At 57.2% G+C, this 24,727-nt stretch overlaps 3 protein-coding genes and 1 pseudogene across 5 annotated transcripts; 2 read left to right on the top strand and 2 right to left on the bottom strand.

Moving 5' to 3' along the window:
• Positions 1-69: 69 nt before the first annotated feature.
• Positions 70-4,688, bottom strand: FXYD1 (FXYD domain containing ion transport regulator 1). 2 transcript variants are annotated; one of them, XM_029201538.1, is made up of 8 exons: positions 3,799-3,866; positions 3,314-3,378; positions 2,814-2,846; positions 2,157-2,231; positions 1,634-1,670; positions 654-703; positions 407-458; positions 70-152 (listed from the first exon to the last, which is right to left on the bottom strand). In XM_029201538.1, the coding sequence occupies exons 2-7, from the start codon at positions 3,372-3,374 to the stop codon at positions 436-438; spliced, it is 279 nt and encodes a 92-aa protein (XP_029057371.1). In that variant the 5' UTR covers positions 3,375-3,378; positions 3,799-3,866; the 3' UTR covers positions 70-152; positions 407-435. The 2 variants fall into 2 exon arrangements, with proteins under 2 accessions (XP_029057371.1, XP_029057378.1); XM_029201545.1 differs by lacking the exons at positions 70-152; positions 3,799-3,866 and adding an exon at positions 4,574-4,688 and having other exon boundaries at positions 156-458.
• LOC114903049 lies at positions 3,990-4,832 on the top strand (annotated as a pseudogene).
• Positions 4,833-7,435: 2,603 nt separating this feature from the next.
• LGI4 (leucine rich repeat LGI family member 4) lies at positions 7,436-15,543 on the top strand. Its single transcript, XM_029201286.1, has 9 exons — positions 7,436-8,013; positions 8,454-8,525; positions 8,775-8,846; positions 10,149-10,220; positions 10,333-10,404; positions 10,638-10,807; positions 12,970-13,134; positions 13,217-13,722; positions 14,570-15,543. Exons 1-9 carry the CDS (start codon positions 7,844-7,846, stop codon positions 14,882-14,884), a joined length of 1,614 nt encoding a protein of 537 aa, XP_029057119.1. The 5' UTR covers positions 7,436-7,843; the 3' UTR covers positions 14,885-15,543.
• Positions 15,544-16,448: 905 nt separating this feature from the next.
• FXYD3 (FXYD domain containing ion transport regulator 3) lies at positions 16,449-19,586 on the bottom strand. 2 transcript variants are annotated; one of them, XM_029201577.1, is made up of 7 exons: positions 19,401-19,586; positions 18,027-18,059; positions 17,896-17,919; positions 17,275-17,349; positions 17,158-17,194; positions 16,793-16,830; positions 16,449-16,627 (listed from the first exon to the last, which is right to left on the bottom strand). In XM_029201577.1, exons 1-7 carry the CDS (start codon positions 19,438-19,440, stop codon positions 16,608-16,610), a joined length of 267 nt encoding a protein of 88 aa, XP_029057410.1. In that variant the 5' UTR covers positions 19,441-19,586; the 3' UTR covers positions 16,449-16,607. The 2 variants fall into 2 exon arrangements, with proteins under 2 accessions (XP_029057410.1, XP_029057400.1); XM_029201567.1 differs by lacking the exon at positions 16,449-16,627 and having other exon boundaries at positions 16,767-16,830.
• Positions 19,587-24,727: the final 5,141 nt, after the last annotated feature.

Below are 24,727 nucleotides of genomic sequence, written 5' to 3'. Positions count from 1 at the left end.
CGGAGAGCCCGCCCCCGTCCCGGCCACCCCCGCCCCCGCCCCCGCCCACTGCCGACGTCCCCGCCCTTTCCCCAAGGGTGGGGGCGCCCTCTGCCGGGGCCAAGGGGGCGCCCAGGCTTTCCGCGCGAAGGGACTGACAGATCCACACCGCTCTGTCAAGACAGAAAAGCACGTTTTATTGGAAATCTGAGCGGCAGACGGGAGTCTGTGGGGGCAGGGCTGGGAAAGAGGACAGTCCAGATGGAGGTGGGCGCGCGGAAGGTGGGTGGGAGGCGTCAGGTGCCAGGGGAATTCTATGCGGGTGAAAAGGGTAAGAGGCAGGAGAGCCCTCCAAGCCCCCTATCCCAGCCCTTCGCCCCCTCCTCCTCCCCCCCTCCCCCCTCCAGCCTAGTCAGAGCTGCAGGACCTGGCTGGCTTCCATCGCACCAGGTGTCTCTACCGCCTGCGGGTGGACAGACCTAAGGGGGAACACATAGAGTTCGGATAGCAGGAGGGGCTCCCCAGCTCCTCTGGAAGGTGGGAGCACAGCAGGGCAACTCCCCGACCTCGGGTTTCAAATCAAGCCCCCCGCTCCACGCGCCCACGGAGGACCAGGAAAGGGGTTCTTGGAACCAGCTTGCATCCCCAAACACACGAAGTCTCCCCAAACTCACGGCGGATTGAGCTGCGGAAAGTTCCCTCCTCTTCATCAGGTTCCCCAGTCCTGAGAAAGGAGATGCAGAAGGAATTGGGGATGGAAAAGGAGAGAGGCAGCTCTCACCCGGGAAACCCCAGTGCGGCCCCCATTTCACAGACTTGTGTACTGAGACCCAGAGATGGGCGAGGCGCAGGTTCCAGGCCGCCAGAAAATCCAGTGCACCCAGGAGCAGTTTAAGTGTTTGGCAGGAGGCGCTCTCCAAGCCGGTAACAGAGAGTACCTCCCCGAGTGCTGGAGAAGGAACTAGAATTTGGAAAGGAGGTATAGCCAAAGCGACTTGAGGGCAGATTGCCTGGAGACGGCCTAGGTTAGAAACCTAGAGCCTTCATCTTGCAGTTGAGCGATTTGGGGCGTGTGACCACCTTCCTGTGCCTTGGTTTCCTCATCTGTAAAATGAGGTTAATAAAAGCACCTGCCTTATAGATATGGTGTGAGGGGTAAATAACACATCATGAAACAGCATCCTGCACGTGGGACACACCCAATAAATACTACCTTTATTTATAATAACATCTACAAGTATCTTAATACCGACAAGGTATTCATACATTGCCTGGGCTTTACATTTTTATTTAAGGATGAATCAGAGAGCTAGAAACAGGACTCCGAGCTAAACTGGGCCGCCAAGTGAGGTGATCTCATTTCGCCGCGGCTCTTTCTTTCACAGCACTTACGGCACTTCGTGATTTTATATTTGTGGGTCTGTTGGAGCCCATCGCCACCGCCCCCACTGGGCCGGACGCTCAGCCAGGCAGGGAGGGCAGTTAATTCGTGGCTTGGTCCCAAGGCCTGGCTTGGGGCTGGGCACGTAGTAGGTGCTTGATACATATTTGCCGAGGGGTCTCTCTGGCTCTGGATTGAGTGGACTTCCGGCCTCACCCCCAGTGCTCCTTCAGAGCGGGAGTAGATGAGTGAGAGCCCAGAGAGGCTTCTTACCTCTGCTGCTGGTTAAATTTGCACCGGCATCTTCTGCCTGTGGGTGGGGGCGTGGGGAGGAGTGAGCTGAGATTACGCTCTACGCGGCACAGCGAGCCAGAGCTCGCGCTCGCCAGGGCTGGAGCGGCGCGGGGGATAAGGGTGGGGCAGGGACAGGGGGGTGCTGGGCCTGCAATAGAGACGCGGCTGGCCCGAGGGAGGAGTAGAAGGGGCAGGGCGGAGCCTAGGGCAGGGAAAGGGGAGGGGCAGAAACAGGGGCGGGGCCGTAAACGGGGCGGGCCCGGGGGCGGTGATAGAAGCGGGGGCGGGGCCGAGGGCGGAGTAGAAGGGGCGGGGCCTAGAGCTGCGATAGGGGAGGGGCATAAACAGGGGCGGAGCCGAGGGCGTGAGGCCGGGGGGGGCAGAAATAAGGGCGGGGGCCAAGGGCTCTGATAGGGGCGGGGTTGGAGGCGGAGCGGGGACTGGACGGGGTTGGGACAGACACCCGCAGATTCGCCGCAGGGGTCTCGGTAGGGGTACTCACTCAAGATGATGAGTATGCCCAGGATGAAGAGGATCCCGGCGATGATGAGGCCTCCGATCCGCAGGGATTGGTAGTCTGTGGGCAGCAAGGAGGAGCGTGAATGCAGGGAGGGGAGGAGGAAGAATAGTAGAGGGACAGAATGGGGAGGAAGGGGCAAGGAGGAAGGATGGGGAAGAGGAAAGGAAATCAATGAGAGGAGGAGGGAGAGATGTGGGAGAAGGGGGATCAGGGAGAAGAGAGGATGTAAAGAAAAGGGAGGGGAGGAGGTGGGCAAGACAAGGAGGAGGGAGGAGACAAGGGAGTAGGGAAGGATGATGGTGAGGATCAGGGAGAGGAGAAAGGCAGGTGGTAGCAGAGGATGAGCCATAAGATGCTAAGAGGTAAAAGGAGAAAGATTCAGAGATACAGAGAGGGATGAAATAGACAGAGACCAACAGAGAGACAGAGACAGAGGGAGATCAAGACAGAACGAGTCGGAGAGCCAGATCAAGAGAAAGAGAGAGAATGAGAATGACAGAGACATAAACACTGAGAGTCTAGAGAGAGATGGAGACAGAAACAGAGAGAGGTGGGGGGAGGGGAGGAATGAGGAGAGGACAGGCGAACCCAGCCCAGCACCCCCTAACTCCCAAAGAAAGGTGCCCCTCCCTCCCTCACCATAGGTGAATGGGTCGTGTTCCTGTGGAGCTTCTGGAAAGAGAGAAAGAAATCAGGGTCGGATGCTTCCTGGGATCCTGGACAAGGAGGGGCATAACGAGAGCTTTTGGGGGTTTTACATTCCTGCGCCGAGAGTCTGGGGACTGCTGGACCCTGAGCAGGCTGCCTACCCTCTCTGGGTCTTAGCTGCCCCGCTGCACTGTCCTGGGCGGAGCAGCAGGCACCTAACTGCCTCAGCTCTCCGTCTCATTACAGGTTGTCTCTGATCCCGTCATTCACAGACCTCCATCCCGCCCTCCACCTTTGCCACACCTGGGGCATCCTCTCCCCTCCCCCAGATACCAGCCTGTAACTGAACCCCACGTGAGACTCCAATTTCCTGGTGCCTCAACTGACTCAGTTCAGATTGGAGTCTCCAACTTGTTTCTCTTGCGGGGTTTCCCCTACCCTTGCCACCCTTGGGGCTGAAGTGGGTAGTGGGCTGCCTTCCCCGGACTCACCTGCGTTGACCATGGCGAGGAGACCCACACAAAGAACCAAGATGTGGCTGAGAGATGCCATTGTCCTGGGGGACAACAAGGGTCAGGAAACCTGTACCCTCATTCCCCCACCTTTGGGGCCTGAACTCTCTTCAGGGGACTGTCTCTGTTAAGTCAGAGACAGTCCAGGGACTTAATATCAAAAGTGTCCATCATCCAGGTTGGTCACCCTGAGAAACAGAGGCACCCTCCTGCTTCACTAGGACACAGCATCACGAAAACAACCCACACCATGGGGGTCACAGAGCAGCAAGGACAGGGGTGAGACACACACACAGTCCACAGGGACCTCCCGCGGGCCAGGGCCGTCCCCACAGCAGGCCCCAGATTCCCCATGCCTACCCTGGATGACTTGCCCCACCCAGATGGAGAGACAGACACACTGCCAGGGAAGAGGCAGCCAGGACATGCCCAAGGGCCCACCTGCCCGTACACCACAGCCTCACCCTGTCCGTAATATCCCAGCTCTCCTGCCCTCAGCCGCTGGCCCGCTCTTTGCCTGACCCTGGGTATAAATATCTCCCATTTCACCCTGGAGGAATTTGCCTCGCACAGGCCGCCATGGCAACAGCCTTCCTCCCCCCCCTTGGGGGTCACGCACAACCCTGCCCGGGTGAGGCTGGGCTGCCACATTGCCATGGGCTGCCCCCGTGGGAAAGGCCACCCCTTCTCCTCTCCTGGAAGAGATGAGAACAGGGAAAACGTCCCCTTTGCCTGCCTCTGGGTGACATCTTTCATGAACGGACAACGCCAGGCGAGTGACCTGAGGCCCAGGCCAGTGGGGCTGAGAGACAGAAGACAGATGCCAGGGGCAGGAACGCACGCACACATGCACACACGCGCGCGCACACACACACAGTGGGGCTGGAATGGAGACGACGCCCACTCCCTAAACTTCTGGTTGGAGCAGGACATGGGGTGGAGACCCAGGCACACGTTACTCCTTATCTGGGCCTTCTGCACCCCCAAACAATGACGCAGCCCGACCTACACCCTACACACGTGAGTGTCCAAAACCCACACCCAGCCAGGGTGCACGTGCCACAGCAGGAGCAGGGAGGAGCTGCACCCACACTTCCACCCCTGGGAGAACCCCAGTGTCCCAACCACACTCCCTTCCTCTTGGGTCTGGCCTGCCTGGGAAGCCACTCCTGTTCCCAAAATAGGCGGCCCAGCCAGGCCAGGGGTGAGGCCTGGAGGGGAGGGGCAGGGGACGCTCACCCCAGTCAGGCTGTCCCCTGCCGAAAGAAGGCCCCCAAACGTCCGGCTGTGCCCTGGGGCCGAGCACTTTGGACCCCCTGGCCCAGAGCTGGCCGCGCTGCCCTCAGCCGTCTCCCCTCCCCGCCCCACCCCACCCCTACCCTCCCCAACCGGCAGCTGTAACTGGAGCCGGGCTGGAGGGGGGCCAGGGGGCGGCCCCCAGCCCAGACCGCCCTGGCCCGCTAGGTTAACTCTCTCAGCTCAGAGGGAGGAATCGTAGGCAGCCAGCCCTGGGGAAAGCTGGGGAGAAGAGGTGCCGGCAGGGAGGACTGTATTACAGGCGCACAAACACACACACACACGCTCACACGTGATAATTCTCCCAAGGTCCCTCTGGTGGTTAAGGACAGAAACTGCCCCCACCTGAAAGAGACCTGGGCCCAGATACCACACTCTGCAGGACACAGATCAGGAGCAGGTAGACGGCTCACACCCAGGCACAGGTGGCCCTGACACACACACACACACGCACACACACGCGCGCGTGCGCGTGTGCACGTGGTTTCAGAGGACCCCGGCAGCTTCAAAAGTCTCCCTCATGAGCCTCTGCCCCTTGTGGCCCTATACCCCAGTCACCAGCAGTCCCTGGTTAATGATAACCCTAATATTTATGTAGCCCTGGGGAGGGATGACAGAGGAGCAAGGGGGGCCAGCAGGGAGGGGGGCACCTGGCTAGCTCTAGCCAGTGCTGGGGTCCCTCCCCTCACAGGGCCAGCTGCTCCAGAGTGGAGAGGCCCAGACATTTTCGGGCTGGGTGATGGGCCAATGACTTAACCTCTCTGTGGCTCAGTTTCTCCTTCTGTAGAATGGAAATGATAATACTATTCAACTCAGAGGGAGGTCAGGATGATTATCTGAAATGATCCATGGAAAATATTGAGAACAAAGCCTGGCACACAGTAGGTGATCACACACAAACACAAAAAAGTAAGCTGTCACCATTATCATCCTTGTCATTCTTCTCATCATAAACAGGAGGGAGAACCCTGCTGGGCTGAACACTCTGTGAGTATGGATTTAGGCCCATCTGTCTCCCCTCGGTGTCCCTGGCCCAAAGCTCTTTATCTATCTTTCTCAAAGACCCTGTAAAGAAGTTTATCATCCCTGCTTTATGGCTGAGGTAACAGAGACCTGAAGGGCCTTGCTCAAATCACAGAGATGTTCAGGTGCAGGACAAGCCCTTGGATCCAGAATCCACCCCAAGCTGTGGGGTGCCCACCCTGCTCTGAACACTCTCTATCCTCTCGGATAGAGAGGAGGAATTCTCTACACATCTGAGAAGTGGGTGACACGACTGCCCCATCTGACAGATGGGCAAACTGAGGATCAGGGATGACCCTGATCTGAGTGACCCCACCTGGTGTCAGGGGTGGTCACTTTTAATACTTTTTAAAAAATATTCAAGTTTAATAATTTACGCTTTACCAGTAAGACACACATTTCTACTTTTCTGTAAAAGGTGTTAGTGGAACAGTCCTGAGTATGCCGACCCGAAGCTGACCCAACGTGGCCTGGGCCTCATCTGCCCGCAGCTTTGCCCGGTGCCCTCCAAAGCCCCGACTAGCCCGCGTGCCAGGCCCACCCCGTGCCCTGCTTCGTGACCGGTGACCCCTAGCTGGTGCTGTTAGGTCCCTTGTCCTCCAAGTGTTCTGGGTGTGTGCAGCAGTGCCAAGAGAGGCTGTGTGTTCTCCTCATGCCTTAGTTTTCCCATCTGTAAAGTGGGGGTTAATAATACTACCCACCTCAAGGGGTTGTTGTGAGGACTGAGTAAATTCATGTCAAGATTGATGCATAGTAAGGGCTCAGTGAGTATTATTACTACTACTTCAGATTGGGTAATATCACTTATTTATTTTTCTTATTTAATGAACAGAATCTATCCAAACTGCTAAAAGCTTAGTCCAAACGAAAACAGCCAGTATCCATGGGTTCTGATCTCCAAAGCAGGAGTGCAAAATCATACTGGGAGACTGTGCAGCCAGCTGCCTGGGCTTGAGTCCTGGCTCTGCCCCAGCTCGATAACCTAGATCTCAAATGACCTGACCCCTCGCTTCAGTATTTCCATTTGTAAAATAGCCGTATGATATATTAGCCTCGGAGGGCTGTAGTGAGGTCAGCACGAGCTAGTAGATGAACTTGTAGGACGCGGCGTGGTACAGAGTCAGTGCTGAAGGAAGGGGATGGCATCTTTATCATCCTTTTTCCCTTGGGTTGGCTCCCTACCCCTAAGTGAGTGGTGGGTACTCAAGGAGTTAATTTCGGGCAAAAGAGGTTGTGGGTTTGGGGCAGGGCCGCTGCCCTGCTGAGTGTCGCCACCAGAGGGAGCAGCTGGACTTGAGCTGGTCCCTCCAAGCCTGGGTGCCAGTGCCCACCCAGCCCTACTGGAGCCAGGGGAGGGGGCTGGCTGGGAGTGGCCACCGAGGCTCCAGCCCTTGGTGGTCTCTCCTCCCACCCCCCTCCTGCCTGCAGAGCCATCCTGTCCCCACCCAGGTGACAGCCTCCTCACACTCCGTGAGTGGGGTGGAGTGGGGAATCTGGGGAGGGGGCTGGCCAGGAGGGGCCAGGGCAGCTCCAACGCTCCGCGGCCCCTCCCCTCCCATGGGGCCCTCTGGCCCCTTCCCAAGGGCTGCTCTTCCTATGGCTTCTGACGCCCTCCTCCTTCTTGCCCTGCTTTGCCTGGAGCACCCGGTGCCCAGCAAGTCCCTTTCCCAAACCTCCTGGGAGAAGGGACGTGGGAGGAGGGGAAGAAACTTCCAAGGAGCTGGAAAGGGGGGGTAGGGAGACAGAAATAAAGACACCAGACAGAGGGAGACACACACACACACACACACACACACACACACACACACTCAGACACACACAGAAAGAGAGGCCAACAGACAGAAGGAGACAGACAGAGAAAAAGAGAAACAGAGACAGAGAGACAATTCAGATAGAAATAGAGAGACAGAGATAGAGAGTGGGAAGCAGACTAACTCACGGAGTCAGAAGTATAAAAAGGGAGAGAGACAGAAAGACAGGGAAAGAGAAATAAACAGAAAATTAGACACCAAAGAGATACAGGAAGCAAAGCAGACTGAGGAGAGACCAAGAAAGAGGAGAGAGAAGCCAGGGCAGAGCGTGCCAGCAGGCGGCATGGAGGGCCACCTGACATGGGAGATGTAGTGGCCGCGACCTGGGCCAAGCTGGGTGGGCAGAGAGAAGCCGGTGCCTCGGTGGAGGTCAGGGGGCATGGGAGGGGCAGGATTTCTGCTGCTGCTGCTGGCTGGGGTGGGCGTGGGGGGGGCCTGGAGACCCCCAAAGGGAAAGTGTCCTCTGAGTTGCTCCTGCTCTAAAGACAGTGCCCTGTGTGAGGGCTCCCCGGACCTGCCCGAGAGCTTCTCCCCGACCCTGCTGTCGCTGTGAGTGTCCGGCCCTCTGGAGGCCTGAGGCTGCGGATGGGAGTCCTGGGACCCCAGGGGCTGGGGGTCAGGGTGCTGGCTCCCCAAGGAAACAGGGACCCATCAGGATCTTGGGAGGGGGGCAGCAAAGGATGTCGGGAGGCCTGAAAGGGGGCCTGCTGGGATTTGGAAAGGAGCCGGAGGGAAATTCCAAAGGGCAGGGTCAGCATCGGGGCCTGGGAAGGAGAGCCGTGGGGTGGGCTGAGCGCTGCCAGGATCCTTGCCAAGCGAGGAGGGCAAATGCCTGTCTCCCCTGGGATGTAGGGGAAATACACACACCCAGGGTCAGGTGGCATGCCAGGGTCCCCTCCGCCCCACCCCCGGACACAGGAGACAGCTCTGGGATGGGACTGGCACACTGGAGCAGTCTTCTCCTCGCCCACCATTGCCTACATCCCCAGCTCACTCGTTAGGACTGGAGTCACCCAGCTGAAGGCCGGCAGCTTCCTGAGGGTACCGTCACTGCACCTGCTGTGAGTGGGGCCCGGCTTAGCGACGGCCACCTGAGGGAGGGGGTGTCCATGCACATGCGCATGGGGGAGTGTGCACACATACACGTATGTGCGTGTCCATGAAAGCATCCGTGTCACACACATACTCACTTGGCATGCGTATGTGTGTGTGACCGTGCCCACGTGGGCTGGGGTTGGGAGGGGACAAGGTTAACGTGTCAGGTAGGGAGCAGCAACCCTGGAAAAATGTCTTTCTAACTTCCTTGCCAGCCTCTTCACATCCAACTCCTTCTCCGTGATCGAGGACGATGCGTTTGCGGGCCTGTCCCACCTGCAGTACCTGTGAGTGAAGCCAGAAGATGGGGGCAGGAATGGGGGCCTGGGAGAGGAAGGCGGAGCCCCTCTGTGTCTCCTAGAGTGGGGGAGATAGGGGCTTGTTGCCCTGGGGAGGAAGTGTCTGCACAAGGGACCGTCTGGAGGGGGCAAGGGTCCTGGCCTCTTGAGTGGGGTTGGGGCTTCTGCTCAGCTGCCCTCTCTGTTTCAAGATTCACAAAAGGCCTGGATGACCCATGACTGTTTCTGGTCCTACCTGACTTTTGGGAGCCCAGGGAGGTTACAGAGAGGCCAGAGATAAATGTTTCAAATTAAGAGGAAACTATTCTGAGTTAGTTGGTGATGGTGGTACTGACGGTAATGGTGGTGATGACAATGGTGGTGCTGTGCAGCTGCTCACAGGGAAGTGGTGGCATTACTGAGGATGGTGGAGTGGGGATGATTTTGATAAAAATGGTGGACCCAGCGGTGATGGCGCTACTGGTGGTATGGATGATGAAGTTTGAAGGGTTGGTGTTAGTGACAATTATCAGTATTCTGGGCATTGGTAATTATCGTATTGGTATTGGTGATGGTTTGGGGTAGGATGTCGGTGTTGGTGTAATGGCAGTGTTGTTGGTATGGGGTTTGGTGGGGATGGCGGAGACGTTCGTACGTGTGGGAATTGCGGCAGTAGTGGCGCTGACGGGTGATGATGTGAGTGCTGGGGGTAAAGGTGATGTTTCTGGTGTTGGCAGTGCTGGTACCAGCGCTGAAGCTTGCGGTAATGGTGGCACTGGTTTTGGTATCGATCACAAAGGCTGTGTTCTTGGTGACGCTTATCAGTGTTGCCGGTGTGGGTTTGGTAATGATGGTGTTGGTGTTGGTGTTGATGATGGGAGCGGGTGGTGATGGCATCGGTGACAGTGGTGACATGGTATATTGTTGGTGATGACGGCAGTTATTGGTACTGGGGTTGATGACGATGGTAGAGGCCCTGGGCATAACGGATGATGGTGGAGGTATGGGTGGTAATATTGGTGCTAGTGTTGGTGTTGGTGATCAGGGCAGCAGTGGTGGTGATGGTGGTGGCAGTGTTCACGGTGAGGCTGGCAATGACCATAGGGTCGGGTTCTTGGGTCCTGAAACTGTAGGCTGGGACCTTGCTGAGGAGAGGTTCCTGGGAGGTTTTCCCTGGGATTATGCAAGCTGTTGGGGGAGAATTCGGCACATTCCAGTGGCCTATGGCTTCCATGGGGTGAGTTCCCCAAGCACTGTAGGGCCACAGCAGGGAACCAAGGGCCGCCCCCTGACCCCATCTTCCCTCCACAGCTTTATCGAAGACAATGAGATTGGCTCCATCTCTAAGAACGCTCTCAGAGGACTCCGCTCACTCACACACCTGTGCGTGCCTCCATCGCCCCAGCCCTCCCTGACAGGCACCCCGCACCCATCACCCAGGCACACAGCGTATCCTGGGAGCTGCTGATGGTTTCTCCTTCTCTCCCTCCACCAGAAGCCTGGCCAATAACCATCTCGAGACCCTCCCCAGATTCCTGTTCCGAGGCCTGGAGACCCTGACTCACGTGTGAGGCTCAAGGGGGCTGGGAGGCTGGGGGGATTTGGGAATGTTTGGGTGGGGGAAGGGGACATCTGTGCCCACTCTTGGTTGGCACAAATGAGTATGACTGCGATGGTTCCTACATATTTTCCACACCACTCGGGGGCCCTATCCTGAAACCTTGCCTGGGGAGGGGTGGGGAGCGTGGCCCGCAGGGAGTGGAATCCGGGTCGCAGCCCCTCCCCGGCCTCTTGCCCCAGGGACCTCCGCGGGAACCCGTTCCAGTGTGACTGCCGTGTCCTCTGGCTGCTGCAGTGGATACCCACCGTGAACGCCAGCGTGGGGACCGGGGCCTGTGCCGGCCCCGCCGCCCTGGCCCACATGCAGCTCCACCACCTCGACCCCAAGACGTTCAAGTGCAGAGCCATAGGTGGGGGCTTTCCCGGTGGGGTAGGAGGGACAGCAGGTGTTCCCGGAAGAAGGTGGGAGATTGGGGAACGGCTGCCAGGGCTGAGGGGCTCACCTCCTTCCCTGCTCTGCCATTTCCTGGCTGTGAGTCTCCTGAGCAAGCAGCATCACCTCCCTGAACCTCAGTTTTCCTGTCTGTAAATAGGGGTAATAAACAGTGACATAGGGCTGCTGTGAGACTTCAGTGATGTACTTGGCTCAGGGCCTGGGAGGGGAGGCCCCCATAAATGTTCATCCTCGTCGTTGTTGTTATTGATATAAAATCGACCATTTAAAAAGTACTTCCTATGATCATTTTGCTTTTCCACAAATATATTTTGGTACCTTTATGGGTACTGGGCAAAGCAGAGAGCACAGCAGTGATGAAGCCAGTCCTGGGTCTTGCCCTCACAGAGCCCACAGCCAGAGGCAAGCAGAGAGGGATGGCCCAGAATGATCAGGCCTGGGATGGGGGGAAGCACAGAGGGGTCAGGGCCGGGATGGAGGGAAACCGTGGAGCTACGGGAGCCCAGAGCCAGAGCGGGGGCCAGGCACAGCTGGAGGGTCAGGAAGGAGTGGACGTTTGAGATCAAACCTGAGACCGTTACTAACGTCATCACCATCAAAGCGTAAGACATGTCTTTGGTCTTTGGGTTCATAGAACAAGGAGTTTAACTTAGTCACTCTGCGTTCCATTAGTCAACACACAGTCCCTGAGGCCCACTCGGTGCCCATCCCTGTGAGGGGCGATGGGCACGCTGTGGTGACCAAGATAACCCTGGGCCCTGGCCTTGGCCTCATGGGGTCACAGTCCTGGGGGTGGACAGACAGACATCCAATAAAACGTTGCGCCAATAAGTGTATGGTACACATTGTGATAAACACAGGGGGTGATGGGAGAGTTTTAGGCGGTGGTCCTGCCTTACCTGGGGCATCGGAGAAGGCTTCTCTGAAGAGGTAGCACTAGATGTGGATGTAGCTAAGTGGAGTACAGAGGAAGGAGCCCGCATGCGCAGGGACCCCCAAAGCAGCACAGAGCTTGTCCTGAATGGGGATCAAAGGGAGGCACGTCTGGTTTACGGGAGTGAGGAGGGAAGGACACAGATGAGCTGGAAGGTGCAGGGGCCTCACCCTGCAGGACTTCGAAAGCCATAGAGAACAAGGTGGACTTTATCCAGAGGGCTGTGGGAAGCCATGGAGGGTTTCGAGCAGGGAGTGACATGATTTGAAGGCCATTTTTAAAAGATCCCCTTTGGATGGGTATGCTTAGTGGTTTGGTTCATTGCTTCAACCCTGGTCCCTAGAAGTAGGGCCTGGCATGTAGAGTGAAGTATTGTAAACTGGAGTCCACCACCCGGCTCCACCGCCACCACACTGGGCAATCTGGGTGCACCGTTACCAAAAATGCTAAGGTGCTGTAACAAAGAGGCTGTAAATACCAAGAATTAAAGAAAACAGAAGGGTCTGAGGTGAGCAGTCCAGGTGGGTGGGGCAGCCCCTGGGTGTTATCCTGCTTTCCACAGCTGAAACCGAGCTGTGGCCCCGTCCATATGCCAGTTCACAAGCAGAAGGGGAAAGGGCCAAGTCCAGGATGAGCCATCTTCCTACAAGCAAGGCAAGCACTACGACCATCACTCTGCTTTTGTTCCACTGGGAACTTGGTCTGGTCATGGCCACAGCAGACCTCAGAGGCTGGGGGGCAGCGTAGGGGGAGTGCTGGGCTAATGTGGCCTCTGGCTGGGCAGCTTTGTGCCCAGCTGCTATCCTATCTCATGGAAGATGGGAAGGATGGATTTGGCGGGATAGCTGGCTGCCTGTGCCTCTTAGCCTCAGTTTCCTCATCTATAAAGTGGATATAATAACAGAACGTAACCCATAGGGATCTTGTGAAATTAAATGAATGAATAAATGGCTACTTCTAAGCAACTATTTGCTGATGCCACGCAGCTTAGAAAACAGAGTACCGCCATGTGGTTGCGAGTTAATACGTCCATAGGTAAAAAGATCCCACTGTATGTCCCTACGAGGTCAACACCGTGGTGGTCCTCACCTCAGAGGTGTGCAAAGCGGGACCCAGTGATGAGGACCCGTGGGGTGCCCCTGGCCTGCCTGACTCTCTCCCCTCCCCGCTGCACCCCCTCCCAGAGCTGTCCTGGTTCCAGACGGTCGGCGAGTCAGCGCTGGGCGTAGAGGCTTTCTCCTACCAAGGGGAGCCCCACGTCGTCCTGGCACAGCCCTTTGCCGGCCGCTGCCTGATCCTGACCTGGGACTACAGCCTGCAGCGCTTCCGGCAGGAGGAAGAGCTGTCTGGTAAGCCCACTCCCATCCTCCCGCCTGCCAGGTACCCTGCCCAGCTCGTCTGACAGGCGCCCTGCTCCCCGCCTCCCCACAGCGCCCTCGGTGGTGTCCTGCAAGCCGCTGGTGCTGGGCCCGCGCCTCTTTGTGCTGGCCGCCCGCCTGTGGGGAGGCTCGCAGCTGTGGGCCCGGCCCGGCCCCGACCTGCGCCTGGCCCCGCTGCAGGCCCTAGCTCCACGGCGGCTGCTGCGGCCCAATGATGCCGAGCTCCTGTGGCTGGACGGGCAGCCCTGCTTCGTGGTGGCCGACGTGTCCAAGGCGGGCAGCACCACGCTGCTGTGCCGCGACGGGCCCGGCTTCTACCCGCGCCAGAGCCTGCACGCCTGGCACCGGGACACGGATGCCGAGGCCCTCGAGCTGGACGGCCGGCCCCACCTGCTGCTAGCCTCCGCCTCGCAGCGGCCCGTGCTCTTCCACTGGTTTGGGGGCCGCTTCGAGAGGCGCACGGACATCCCCGAGGCCGAGGACGTCTATGCCACACGCCACTTCCAGGCCAGCGGAGATGTGTTCCTGTACCTGACACGCTACATCGGGGACTCCATGGTGAGGCTGAGCCCAGTCCCATGGGGCAGGCACAGGCCGGGCCTGACCTGCATCAGCAGACTCCCACTCAGGGCCGGCCTTTCAGCACTGACCCCACCTTGCGCACTGGCCTCTGAACTCTGACCCGCCTCACGGACTGAGCTTCCTAACGTGCTGATCTTTGAGCTCTGACCCCACCCCAACACTGACTCCAAGACTGTGACCCCTCGAGGCTGGCTGACCCTAAACCACTCCCCACCGCCCAACACTGACACCGGCCCCGAGATTCTACCGCCAAACTCCGACACACCCCAGCACCTACATTTAATCACAACCACCGCACCCTGAAGCCCCAGGGCTGACGGCCCACCCCCTCCAGCACTCTCTCTCTGGAGTGGGGTACAGCCAGGGGGAGGGCTCTGGGCCTAAAAGGCACTGATCTGACGCAGGTGTTCACAGGGTGTCTGCATGGGGAGCAGACTGTGGGCACAGGGACAGGAGCAGGGAGATCAGGAAGACCAGGAAGGAGGCTGTGTGATGGTCCAGGAGGGAGGTGACTGTGGCTGGGCTGGAGTGCAGCCAGAATAAATGAGAGACATAAATACGATGGTAGATGAAACTGACAGATTCCGGGGCTGACTGATTCTATGTGGGGTGTGAGGGAGAGAGAAGGGCTCAGAATGACGCCAAGTCGGTGGCCTGAGCAGCTGGGTGGTGACATTTATGAAGATAAGAAAGCTGTGGGAGTCTGGGGACCTACAGGCCTCTGTTCCCAAGCTGTTCCAAGTCCTCCAAAGCCTAGAGGACCACTGAAGGGCAGGCCTGGCCCTCTTGGACCCCAGCCCTAATGAGCGGCCACGCTCCACAGGTCATGCGCTGGGATGGTTCCATGTTTCGCCTGCTGCAGCAGCTTCCCTCTCGCGGTGCCCACGTCTTCCAGCCACTGCTCATCGCCAGGGATCAGCTGGCTATCCTGGGCAGCGACTTCGCCTTCAGCCAGGTCTTCCGCCTTGAGCCTGACAGGGGGCTCCTGGAGCCACTGCAGGAGCTGGGGCCCCCAGCCTTGGTGGCCCCCCGGGCCTTTGCCCATATCACCATGGCCGGCAGACGCTTCCTCTTCGCTGCTTGCTTCAAGGGCCCCACACAGGTCTACCAGCATCACGAGTTAGACCTCAGTGCCTGAGACTGGAAGGGCCCCTGGACATGGCTGGCAGAGGGCTGGCATGGGGAGTGCTGGGCCTCTGGATGCCCCATTGCCTAGACTCCGGGTCCTACTCAGAGGTGACTGCTGGTCCTGTGAGATACTGACCACAGGCCAAGTTCAAGGCAAGAGCTGCTTGTCCAGTCTTAAGCAACATCTTGGCTGGGGGTAGATGACCCCTCCCCCTCCAAGGATGACTTGGGGGCTCAGGCTGGGGCATCGCCACACGGAGACAGTACAGAAATCATGGGGGGCGGGGGGTAATGTGCAGAGCTCCATGAGGTCTGGAAGCGCCCCGCTCAACCCACTCTCGACCCTCCTATTCCCTGTAAAAGTACTACGGAAAGGATAGCTTTCCTTTTCCTTCTAAACTCAATCCAGCCAATCGCTTTTAGTGCCCGCCTCCATGACGTCATCAGTAGCTGGGCGGTTTTCCCTGCCGGGCTTGCTAACTTCCTCTGCTGCTTGTGCGCATGCCTGCTGCCGAGGCGGAAGCCCAGCGTGTCTTCCCTGTTGCGCGTGCGCAGGGAATAGGCGGGAAATTGAGAATTGTTGCCGGGAGTCCGAGGTACCCGTCCTGTGTCGGTGAAAGGGGCGAGGGCAGAAAGTGTACGAGCTCAATAAACGCGCTGTGCACCCGCCTCACCGGTTGTTGTGGGGTCATTGGGAGAGGGTGTCTGCTGTGGCATGGGGGTGGGGTGAGGGAGGAGGATTCGTGTTCCAGGAACGGTATTATGGAGCGGGGGTGGGGGGGTGTCCCAGGGTACATTATGGCTGCCCTTGTTGAGCTTTCGCGAGGTTTCTAAGGAGTGTGTGCTCATGATTATGGGGGGCCTAGTGGGATGTCCAAGGGATATGAGGGCATTATTAGGGGACAGGTCACGGGTTTACTGTTGGTCTCGTGTCTTATGTATTGTAGGAGATACTGCGGGGTGTTTTGAAGGATTTTAGGCATTTTTATGGCTCTTGGGGACATTTTGGAAGTCTTATTGGCTATTGGAGACTGTCTCGAGGGAGTTTAGGGCTTGTTGGAGTTCTCACACCGTGTGGCCATTATATATTATTAGGAGTATCATGGGGAATAATTTAAAGGTCTTACAGGAACATTTGAGTGTTAGGAAGGGTCTTTTATAATAAAATGGGGTCTGAGGCGAGTCAGAGGGTCACGATTATAGTCATAAGCTAGCTGGCTACTCCTGTTGTGACAGGATGATCCCACATCCTAGTTTTCCTGGGAAGGTCCCACTGTCCACCTGAGGGTCCCAGCATTCCGTCTGGCTAGAGCTCCCTTTCACTCTCAGAATGCCCCCATGTGGCTACTAGAGCATTTTAAATGGCAGATGTGGCTCCCATGACCACGGAGGCAGAGGTCAGGCCCTATGCCGCCCACCAGGTCATGAGGAAGCAGGCCTGTGGGCTTGTCCCAGTGGAGAGATTCAGCTGCCAGCTTCCATGCTGGCCCCCATGCACATCCCCTTCTCCCGGCCCCCCAAAACCCCAACGCGCACATAGGGAGTTTCGAGGCTGCTTGGGCATGAGGCAAGATCATTTAAGAGTGAAAATTGAACAAAGACCCCCTCCAGTGAGAGATGAGATGGAGCCCTGGCCAGGTGGTCTGAGAATTCCATCCTGGAGTTTAGGATCCTGTGCAGAGCCAGGACTTGGGGAAAGAGTGGCCCTCGGTGCTCTTTCCGCTGATCCATCCTCAACAGTTATGGGCAGAGCCTGGGAGAGGTGACAGGGTCAGCCTGTGAGAGTGGATCAGGTTATTTCTCCCCAGGGTGCATACACACACACGCACACATGCACACGTGTGCACACACACACACACACAAACACACACACCTCATACCCTATGTCCCAGTCAGCTCCATTCTGTCCCTGTCTTACCTGAAGTGATGAGAGGTGGGGCATCCCCTGGATAGTGACTAGGGAAAGAAAAGTGATGAGATCTCTGTTCACCCCCGTTCATCCTCTCCCTCAAGGCTAGAGGATTCTCAGCTTGCCCCGACATATCTTCCTAGCTATTTTCCCACAAAGTTGTACCATCCCAGGGACCAAAGCATTTCATGATTGGAGGCCCTCTGAGGATTCATGGCTCTGAAGAATAAACCTGGAAGATCTCAGTAACAGGAATTCTCCAGGGCAAGACCCAGAAACCCGGCCTTTTTTTTTTTCTTGCGAAATTTAGCTCTTTCCCCCTGAAAGGTGTCTGTCCAGTATGAGGCAGGCACACTGCCTGGAACCCATCTTACCGGGGCTTCCGGCTGAACTTGCATTTGCATTTCCCACCTGTTAGGAGAGAGGGGAATGTCAGGGGAGGACACCCACCGCCCTGCGCTGCCCGCTTCCCCGCCAGCTGCTCCACTCACTCATGAGGACGATGATGCCAACGGCGCACAAGACCGCTGCGAAGATGAGCCCACCGACACGGAGCCTGAACCAGTCTAGGAGAAACCCAGAGGGGGCCCTCGGTGCCAGCCCGTGCCCTCCTCATCCAAGCCCCCAACCGCTTGACGATACGCATTAGGCACCCCTGATGTGGGATACAGCAGTGGAGAGAACAGACAGCCCTCCAGCCCCCGCACTCACTTTCCAGTCTCTACACAGCAAGCGACAGAGATCTAACGTGGAGTTAGGTAGAGAGAAGCGGTTTGAAGACATATAAGCAGGGCCAGGGGACGGAGAGTCAGAAGACAGCTCTTTTAGGGAGAGTGGCCAGGGGAGACCCGGCTGAAGGGGCACATTTGAGCAGAGGCCTGAGGAGGGGAGGGAGGGAGCATGGGGCAACGTGGAAGAAAACGTGGGGGTGGTTCTAAGGACCAGGCTGGCATGCCTGGTTGCCTTAATCCCCTGTGTTTACTGTTCAATGCCCCAATCCTCGCCCCTGGGTCACCCCCATCAGACCCTCACTCAACCCTGTGTGGGACCGTTGGCACGAAATCGGTCTGAGGGGTGAGTGGGGCTGCAAAGGGAGGGGCACAGGCTCTCACCGTAGTAGAAAGGACTGTTTTTATCTGCAAGGAAAGAAAAATAGGACATGAATCCAGGATAAGAGTGGGGATGCAGGGGTCCTGGGGGAGACTTTGGGTGCGGGACTGGTGGAAGAGTCTGTCTGACTCACCTTCCGGGTCGTTGGCATCCAAGGCAGGCAGGCCTGGAGGGGAGAAGCGGGGTAGGAGAGAGATGGGGGTGCTGGCCTCGGCAAAGCTGGGGCCAGGGCCGTTGGAGCTCCAGGCCTCAGCGTAGGGTCCCCTGATGGACAGTTCCCCACCTCCCACGGGCACAGGGGTCCAACCCCAAACTAGCTCCTCTGCACGTTCCACCTCGGAAATGAGGGTTTCCCCCGACTCAGCCCCACACCTGCAACAGGTTTTCACCTGGGTGGCTTTGGGCCACCTAGCCAGCCTTTGGCCTGATGTTTCCAGACACCTGGCTAATCCACACCCCCTGCAGAAACGAGCGATGGTCTTGTCAAGATGACAGGTGGCTTCAGCTCCCAGGCGTTCTCAGCCCTCATCTCCTGGTTCTGCCACGTCCACATCCCACCCATCCCTCACCACTCCCCTTAAAGTGACTTACTAATTATAAACTTAATATGCTTTATTTAAAAATGCAACTTTACATCACTACCCTGAATGGAATGGCAGTCTTGCCCAATGTAACTGATAAAAACAGATACAATGAGGGCTTCCCTGTGGCGCAGTGGTTGAGAGTCCGCCTGCCGATGCAGGGGACACGGGTTCGTGCCCCGGTCCGGGAAGATCCCACATGCCGCAGAGCGGCTGAGCCCGTGAGCCATGGCCGCCGAGCCTCCGCGCCCGGAGCCTGTGCTCCGCAACGGGAGAGGCCACAACAGTGAGAGGCCCGCGTACCGCAAAAAAAAAAAAAAAAAACAACAGGTACAATGAAAGCAAAGGACTAGGTTTGAATTCTGGCTAGAAGCAGTGGGCTGCCTTAGCTCTGGGCCTAAGCTCTGTTCTTTCTTTGTTAAAGGGAGGTTCATATTTTTAAATTATATTTAAAGCACAAACACATGGTGCTTACTCTGTCCCAGGCACTCTTCTAAGTGCTTTGCAAATAGTAACTCGTTTAATCCTCACAGTGACTCTATAAGTAGGTGCTACTATTGTCCAGATGGGGAAACTGAGGCACAAGGGGCTTTGGTAACTTGCCACATAACCTTGAAACTCTTACCTCTCGTAATCAAGTGTTAAGAAGTGTTAAAGACACAGTAGCCCAGAGCTGAGCCTTCTCGATATCACCAAGGAGACATCAAGACCATGCATGACGAGCTGTGTGAACCTCTGCTGTAAGAGGTCCTCCTTTATGTGTTCCTTGAAATCACCAGTGTGGCACTTGCCACCTTCCAGGAGATGCTGTCCTGAGACTCACCACCCCACAGGGGAGGCAGAAAGCACGAGAGAGCCACACACAAGCGTGGTCACCACCCAGCTGAGGGGGTCAGGGGAAAGGCAGTCCAGGAACGGGCACTCACCTGCCAGGAGGACGAGCAGGCTCAGGGCCACCTCTTGCATGTCGGAGAGCTGGCCTGGAGGGATCTAGGGGGGAGGTCCAGCTTTAGCAGGGCCACCGGGATGCCTCTGGTTCCCAATCCCCTGCTACTGTGCTCCTTATCCAGGGAACACAGCTCACCCCAGGGCAGAAAGCCTGGCCTTGAAACTCTGCTGGGCTGAGAGATAAGAAGGAGCCGGAAAGTGCAGTGGGGGCTGGGTGAGAACGAAGGCCTACAGGGGGAGCAGCAATAATAACTCACTGGACGTGGACTTGAGGCTTTAAGTGAATTGCCCTGGCAACCAAATGAGGAAGGTGCCGCCAGCTGTTATCCCCATCTTACAGATGTGGAAACTGAGGCTCCAGAGGTGAAAGTGGGTGCTCAAGGTCACCTTGCCAGGAAGCGGGATTTAAACCAGACCTGGCTCTGCGGAGGCTGTTCCTAACTCAGGACTCTCTCAGGGCCTTGGGGTGTTTTGAGAAATGGGGTGTTGGGAGCCAGAGGGCAGGAGGCCTTGTTCCTGGGAGTGTCTCCCATAGACAGCTCGGAGCCTGCCCGCCCTGCCCAGACTTCGCAGAACTTGGGCTGGGCCAGGGCTGGGGACTGAGCTGGCTCCTCTTGTTGCTCTGGGCAGGATGTGGGGAGGAGAGAACTCAGAGAGGATGGGGGAGGGGGGAGGGGGAGGGGGAGGGCAGCCCCAGCCTCATCTTCTGCCCCACCCTCCGCCCCTCCCTCCTCGCACCCCACCGTCCTGCTTCTGCCCCACCCCTGCCCATCCCACCCAGTCCTTGGTCCTGCCTCTACCCCTACCAAGCTCCTCTGGCAGCAAACAACTCCTCTTTCCCCAGGTAGGCCTGCGTGGCACAAAGAACACTCCGCCACCCCCTTCTTGGTCCAGTATCAGTCCCCCTGTGCGTCCCCCTGTCCCCTCTCCCGCCCCTGCCCCACTGCCACAGCATACATTGTCCCAATCTTGATAGCAAGAGCTAACACTTAGATCCACCCTGTGCTGGGCACCGCCAAATGACCTTGCTGGGTTTTCACTCATGTAATCCCCCAAGAATCCCGGAGGCCATTGGTTATACACCCCATTTCACAGACGGCAAAACACATACCCTCCCTAAGCCTGGTAAAAAGCCCATTGACATTGCCTGCTCTGTCTCCTTGTCCGCAGCTGGAGAGCACGTCCCGTCCCGTGTCTCTCTCTCTCTGGCCTCTATGTAACCCCCTCCCTGAATTTCTTTCCTGGGAACCTTCTTAGCTTCCCAGTTCATCCCATATACCAGACTCACAGTTTTAATTTGAGCATTCATTTCTTTGAGCATTCAGGCAGGAAAAGGGCCTGTAGCTTTGGGGAACATTACTAAGGCGTTTAAGACGGCCCCCCCCCCAAATTTGGGGTGGTGCGGGGAGAGTTGGAATGTGTATGTGAGCAGGACAGCCTAGTGGCTCCCAGCACAGGTCTGTAGAAGGACCACCTGTAGTCTAAAGCGAACACGTGAGGCTTTGTCACCCCACGATCACACTAATACTAGTAATAAGAGCAGGTGCTGATTGAACGTTTACCCCACACCAGACACTGCTCTCAGCTCTTTGCGCTTGTTCATACGTGTAATCTTCACAGCTTGATGAAGTTGGCACTATGATTAGCTCACGTTGCTGTCGCAACCCTGTCACCCCTGCGAATTCAGCTTAATGCTCTATACTGTCACCTGCGACTCAGTCTCAGCGCTTAAGCCTCTTTCCATGGGAGCCTCCAAGCCTCCCTGGCCGGTGAGGGCTCCATTCACCCCCATACAGCCCCTCCCCAGGCATCTCCCAGCATCCCCAGCACAAGGGGCACTGATGGGTGATCTCAGCCGTACCCCAGCCCCTGCACGACATTTCCACCCTACTGTCCCATGGTGTGGGCTGCTGGGAGCTGGCATCCGGGCATCTGCTCTCTCCTGCCCTGTTCAGGCTGTTATTGGAAGAGGCCCCAGGGCAGCTCCAGAACTGACTGCAGTCGGCGTGAAGCCTTGGAGAGAAAGGCAGCCTGCAGACGGAGGCTGCGCCCACCCCTCTCTGCTCTTTCCTGGCCCCAGAGATCCCAGTGCTGGTGTGAGGACTTTCCGCCGTCCACCCCCTACTATTGTTCTGTTTCTCCATGATGGTGGCCAGGCCCTTCAGGCCTGAGCAAAATGACTCCCTCGTGTCCCTGAAGTCTCCGCGCCACCTCCCCATGTTACAGCTTCCCCGGGAAGCCGCCAGCCCCTTCCCCTAGAGGTCTCCAGGACCCACACATTCCCAGTATGCGGACACCCTGAGCCCACCTAGTCATCCACCCATCCAGCCAGTCTGATCCTCCCGATCCAGATACTTCTGCTCTACTCAGAACCCCCGATCTACCCAGACCCACCAGTCTAACAGACACCCCAGTCCCATCTGTGGGCCTTACCCTCGCCCCAGCTGGCTCACCTGGCCTCCTGTGTGGTGAATGATGGGGAGGGGGCTTTCTCTAATCTGCTCCCCCAGCAAAGGACCTTGAAGAGGGAAGGTTCTAGGGGTCTTTAGCAGAGAGCAGTGGAGGGAGGGGCAAAGCCAAGGAGAGGTTGGAGGGAGGGGGCCCCAGCCCCTCACCTGCGTGCTCCACAGGCTGCGCGGAGGTTCAGGTTCCGGGAGAGAGCGGGACTGCTTAGCCTGGGTCCTGCCTTTATCCGCAGCCTCCACGCCCTAAGCAAACCTGGGCAGGTAGAGAACTAGTCTGACTCCCTAAAGCTCAGGGGCTCTCTCACCTCACACCTGCTCTTAAAGAGACAGTTCCAACCCCCAACCACTAGTGGCAGGGAGCTCCCTGGGGTCTCTATGGTCACACACAGCAGCCTTAGGCGAGGCAGAAGGAGAATACGATGAGGGCTGGAACTCTGCCCCTCACATCCAGGGAGGTGGCTTTCTCCAGTCACCTGCCCCTCAGAAAAGGACCTGGAAGGAGGAGGGGCTCAGGTCTTTAACGGCAGAGCTTCTGCCTGGCGGGGCGGTGGGGGGAAGGCCGTGCTTTGTTTGTAATAACCTAATCTCTTTTACTTAGATTGTGTGCTGTCCTTGGAGGGGGGATGGGTGGCCATTGCGGGAGATCTAAAGTCCTCCTCCTCCGGGCTGCTTGTTGCCGTTGACACCGTTTGAGGGTCAGCAGAAGATGCTGATAGGACCAAGGTCATGAGGTGGGGACGGGATGCACGGGGTGGGGGGAGGGGGTGTGTGAGGGGGCGGTGAGCTGTTGGGCCGTAGACCATGACCTCTCCCCCGTCGTGCCCATCATGGCCTAGGGAGACTGGGACCTGGTTCCCAGCACCAGGCAGACCTTCCCAGCCTGGGTTCTTCCCAACGGTGCTGGGAGCCAGATGTCTCCGCAGTGGGTGTTGGGACGGGGGCTGCCTCTCACCCCGGATAAGGCCATTGCACTGTGCAGGGCTCCCTTCCCCTCCCTCCTCCCTCTCTTGTCCCTCCTCCTCATGGCATTCCTTCCAGCTGGGGTCTGTGCAGGTCCCCACTTGTTCCCCGTTGGGGTGCCCCCTCCCCCCAATTCCGCCTTTTTAGACAGAGGGACTTTTGTCTGGGGGCTGGATGGAGAACAAGGCGCCTTTGAGTGGCTGGCGGAGGATTGGGGTCACGGGGAGGGGCAGGGCCTTCCTAGGGTGGCTCTGCACTGGCCACCAGCTGGACTCCAGGCGACCCCCAACACCACTGCGGGGGTGGGGAGGAGGGTGCAGGAGCCAGGCCAGGGAGAGGGTACCATGGGGAGTGTGGAGTGCAGGACAAGGAGAGGGGGTTTTGAGGTCAAGGCTCTGCTGGGGGCAGGGAGAAAGGACCCCTCCCCACTTCTCAGCAGGGAGGGGGAAGGGTGGGGCAAGGAACGCCCGCCCAGCTACACGCTTTCTTTATGTGGGCCCCTTGGGCAATTTCTCAATCCCAGGCCCTAGACTAGGACAGGGTCTCCCTACAACTCCCACCAAGGAGGGGCCAGTCCCTGCAAAGAGTGGGGCTCAGTCAGGGTGGGGTTCAGTCGAAGCAGGAGGTTCAGAGGGAGATAGAAACAGAGAAGGGGAGGCATGGTGGGGGCGGATCCCAGTCCAGCTAAGGGGGTCTTTGTGTCCGGTCAGATAACATCTCTTGCCCAGACATTTCAAGATTGCAATGTTCCTTTGAAGACCCTTCTGGTGGTCTTGGGGGTGGGGTGGTGTCTCCCTCTGCTGGGAAGTCCAGGAACTGCATGCATCCGAGACAGAGAAGGGGTGAGTGCTCGGTGGCTAGGAGGGATGCTCCACCCCTCACCTGTGCCGGAGTCTGCACACTCAGGTGCCAGTGGGGCCAGGCAAGAATCATGAATGAGTGAAGCAGGACAGGCATGAGACTATAAGGTACGGTGGCAGCTGGGCAAACAGAACTATTGTCCTGTCTATAGGGCAGCCACCAGGACTTCCCTGGTGGCGCAGTGGTTAAGAATCCGCCTGCCAATGCAGGGGACTCGGGTTCGAGCCCTGGTCCAGCAAGATCTCACATGCCGCCGAGCAACTAAGCCCATACGCCACAACTACTGAGCCTCAGCTCTAGAGCCCGCGAGCTGCAACTACTGAGCCTGCATGCCACAACTACTGAAGCCCGTGCACCTAGAGCCCGTGCTCTGCAACAAAAGAAGCCACCACAATAAGAAGCCCACGCACCGCAACGAAGAGTAGCCCCCGCTCTCTGCAACTAGAGAAAGCCTGCACACAGCAACGAAGACCCAGTGCAGCCAAAAATAAAAATAAAATAAAATAAATTTAAATGAATAAAGGGCAGCCACAAAAATCACTGGCTCAAGCTCATGTGGACAGATACAGAAGTACCTCCCAGACATCTTGCTATGGGAAAAAAAGCAAGATGTAGAGACACATGCTACCATTTGTAAGGGGGAAAATAACGTATATTCACATACTTATAAATGAATGAAATATCTTTGGAGATTGGCATCCATGGCTGCTTCTGAAGAGGAAGACCGAGAGGCTGGGAGATGGCTGGGAAGGGAGACCCACTTAAGCTCATGCACCTTCTTCTACCTTCTGAATTTTAAATCCTGCAAGTGTACTACTTTGAAAAAAAGTTTAATTAAAAGAATTTCAAGGATAACCTCTACACAGTTCTAGCCAATTGCTTCTATACTTTCAAAAGATGTCAGGAACCTGAACCTTTATGTAGAGTTCCCAGTATTAAAAGTTGGCTCAGGGAATAATACCCTGGTGGTCCAGTGTTTAGGACTCGGCACTTTTACTGCTGTGGCCGAGGTTCAATAC

Source organism: Monodon monoceros, unplaced genomic scaffold (genome assembly GCF_005190385.1).
Source record: "Monodon monoceros isolate NGI ecotype Baffin Bay Population unplaced genomic scaffold, NGI_Narwhal_1 Super_Scaffold_10, whole genome shotgun sequence".
NCBI lineage: Eukaryota > Metazoa > Chordata > Mammalia > Artiodactyla > Monodontidae > Monodon > Monodon monoceros.
The sequence above is the reverse complement of the archived record's forward strand: the minus strand, read 5'-3'. Positions and strand labels throughout refer to the sequence as shown.

What these genes read in the sequence shown, in the direction of transcription:
- FXYD1 (XM_029201545.1), bottom strand. Translation starts at nt 3,374, where the DNA reads ATGGCATCTCTCAGCCACATCTTGGTTCTTTGTGTGGGTCTCCTCGCC. An exon ending in ACACGACCCATTCACCTATG is followed by an intron (nt 2,232 to 2,813) that starts GTGAGGGAGGGA and finishes TGCTGCCCACAG; the next exon opens with ACTACCAATCCCTGCGGATC. An exon ending in TTTCCGCAGCTCAATCCGCC is followed by an intron (nt 459 to 653) that starts GTGAGTTTGGGG and finishes GTTCCCCCTTAG; the next exon opens with GTCTGTCCACCCGCAGGCGG.
- LGI4 (XM_029201286.1), top strand. Translation starts at nt 7,844, where the DNA reads ATGGGAGGGGCAGGATTTCTGCTGCTGCTGCTGGCTGGGGTGGGCGTG. An exon ending in GTACCGTCACTGCACCTGCT is followed by an intron (nt 8,526 to 8,774) that starts GTGAGTGGGGCC and finishes CTTCCTTGCCAG; the next exon opens with CCTCTTCACATCCAACTCCT. An exon ending in CTGTCCCACCTGCAGTACCT is followed by an intron (nt 8,847 to 10,148) that starts GTGAGTGAAGCC and finishes TTCCCTCCACAG; the next exon opens with CTTTATCGAAGACAATGAGA.
- FXYD3 (XM_029201567.1), bottom strand. Translation starts at nt 19,440, where the DNA reads ATGCAAGAGGTGGCCCTGAGCCTGCTCGTCCTCCTGGCAG. An exon ending in AAACAGTCCTTTCTACTACG is followed by an intron (nt 17,350 to 17,895) that starts GTGAGAGCCTGT and finishes GGTTTCTCCTAG; the next exon opens with ACTGGTTCAGGCTCCGTGTC. An exon ending in AAGTTCAGCCGGAAGCCCCG is followed by an intron (nt 16,831 to 17,157) that starts GTAAGATGGGTT and finishes TTCTTTCCCTAG; the next exon opens with TCACTATCCAGGGGATGCCC.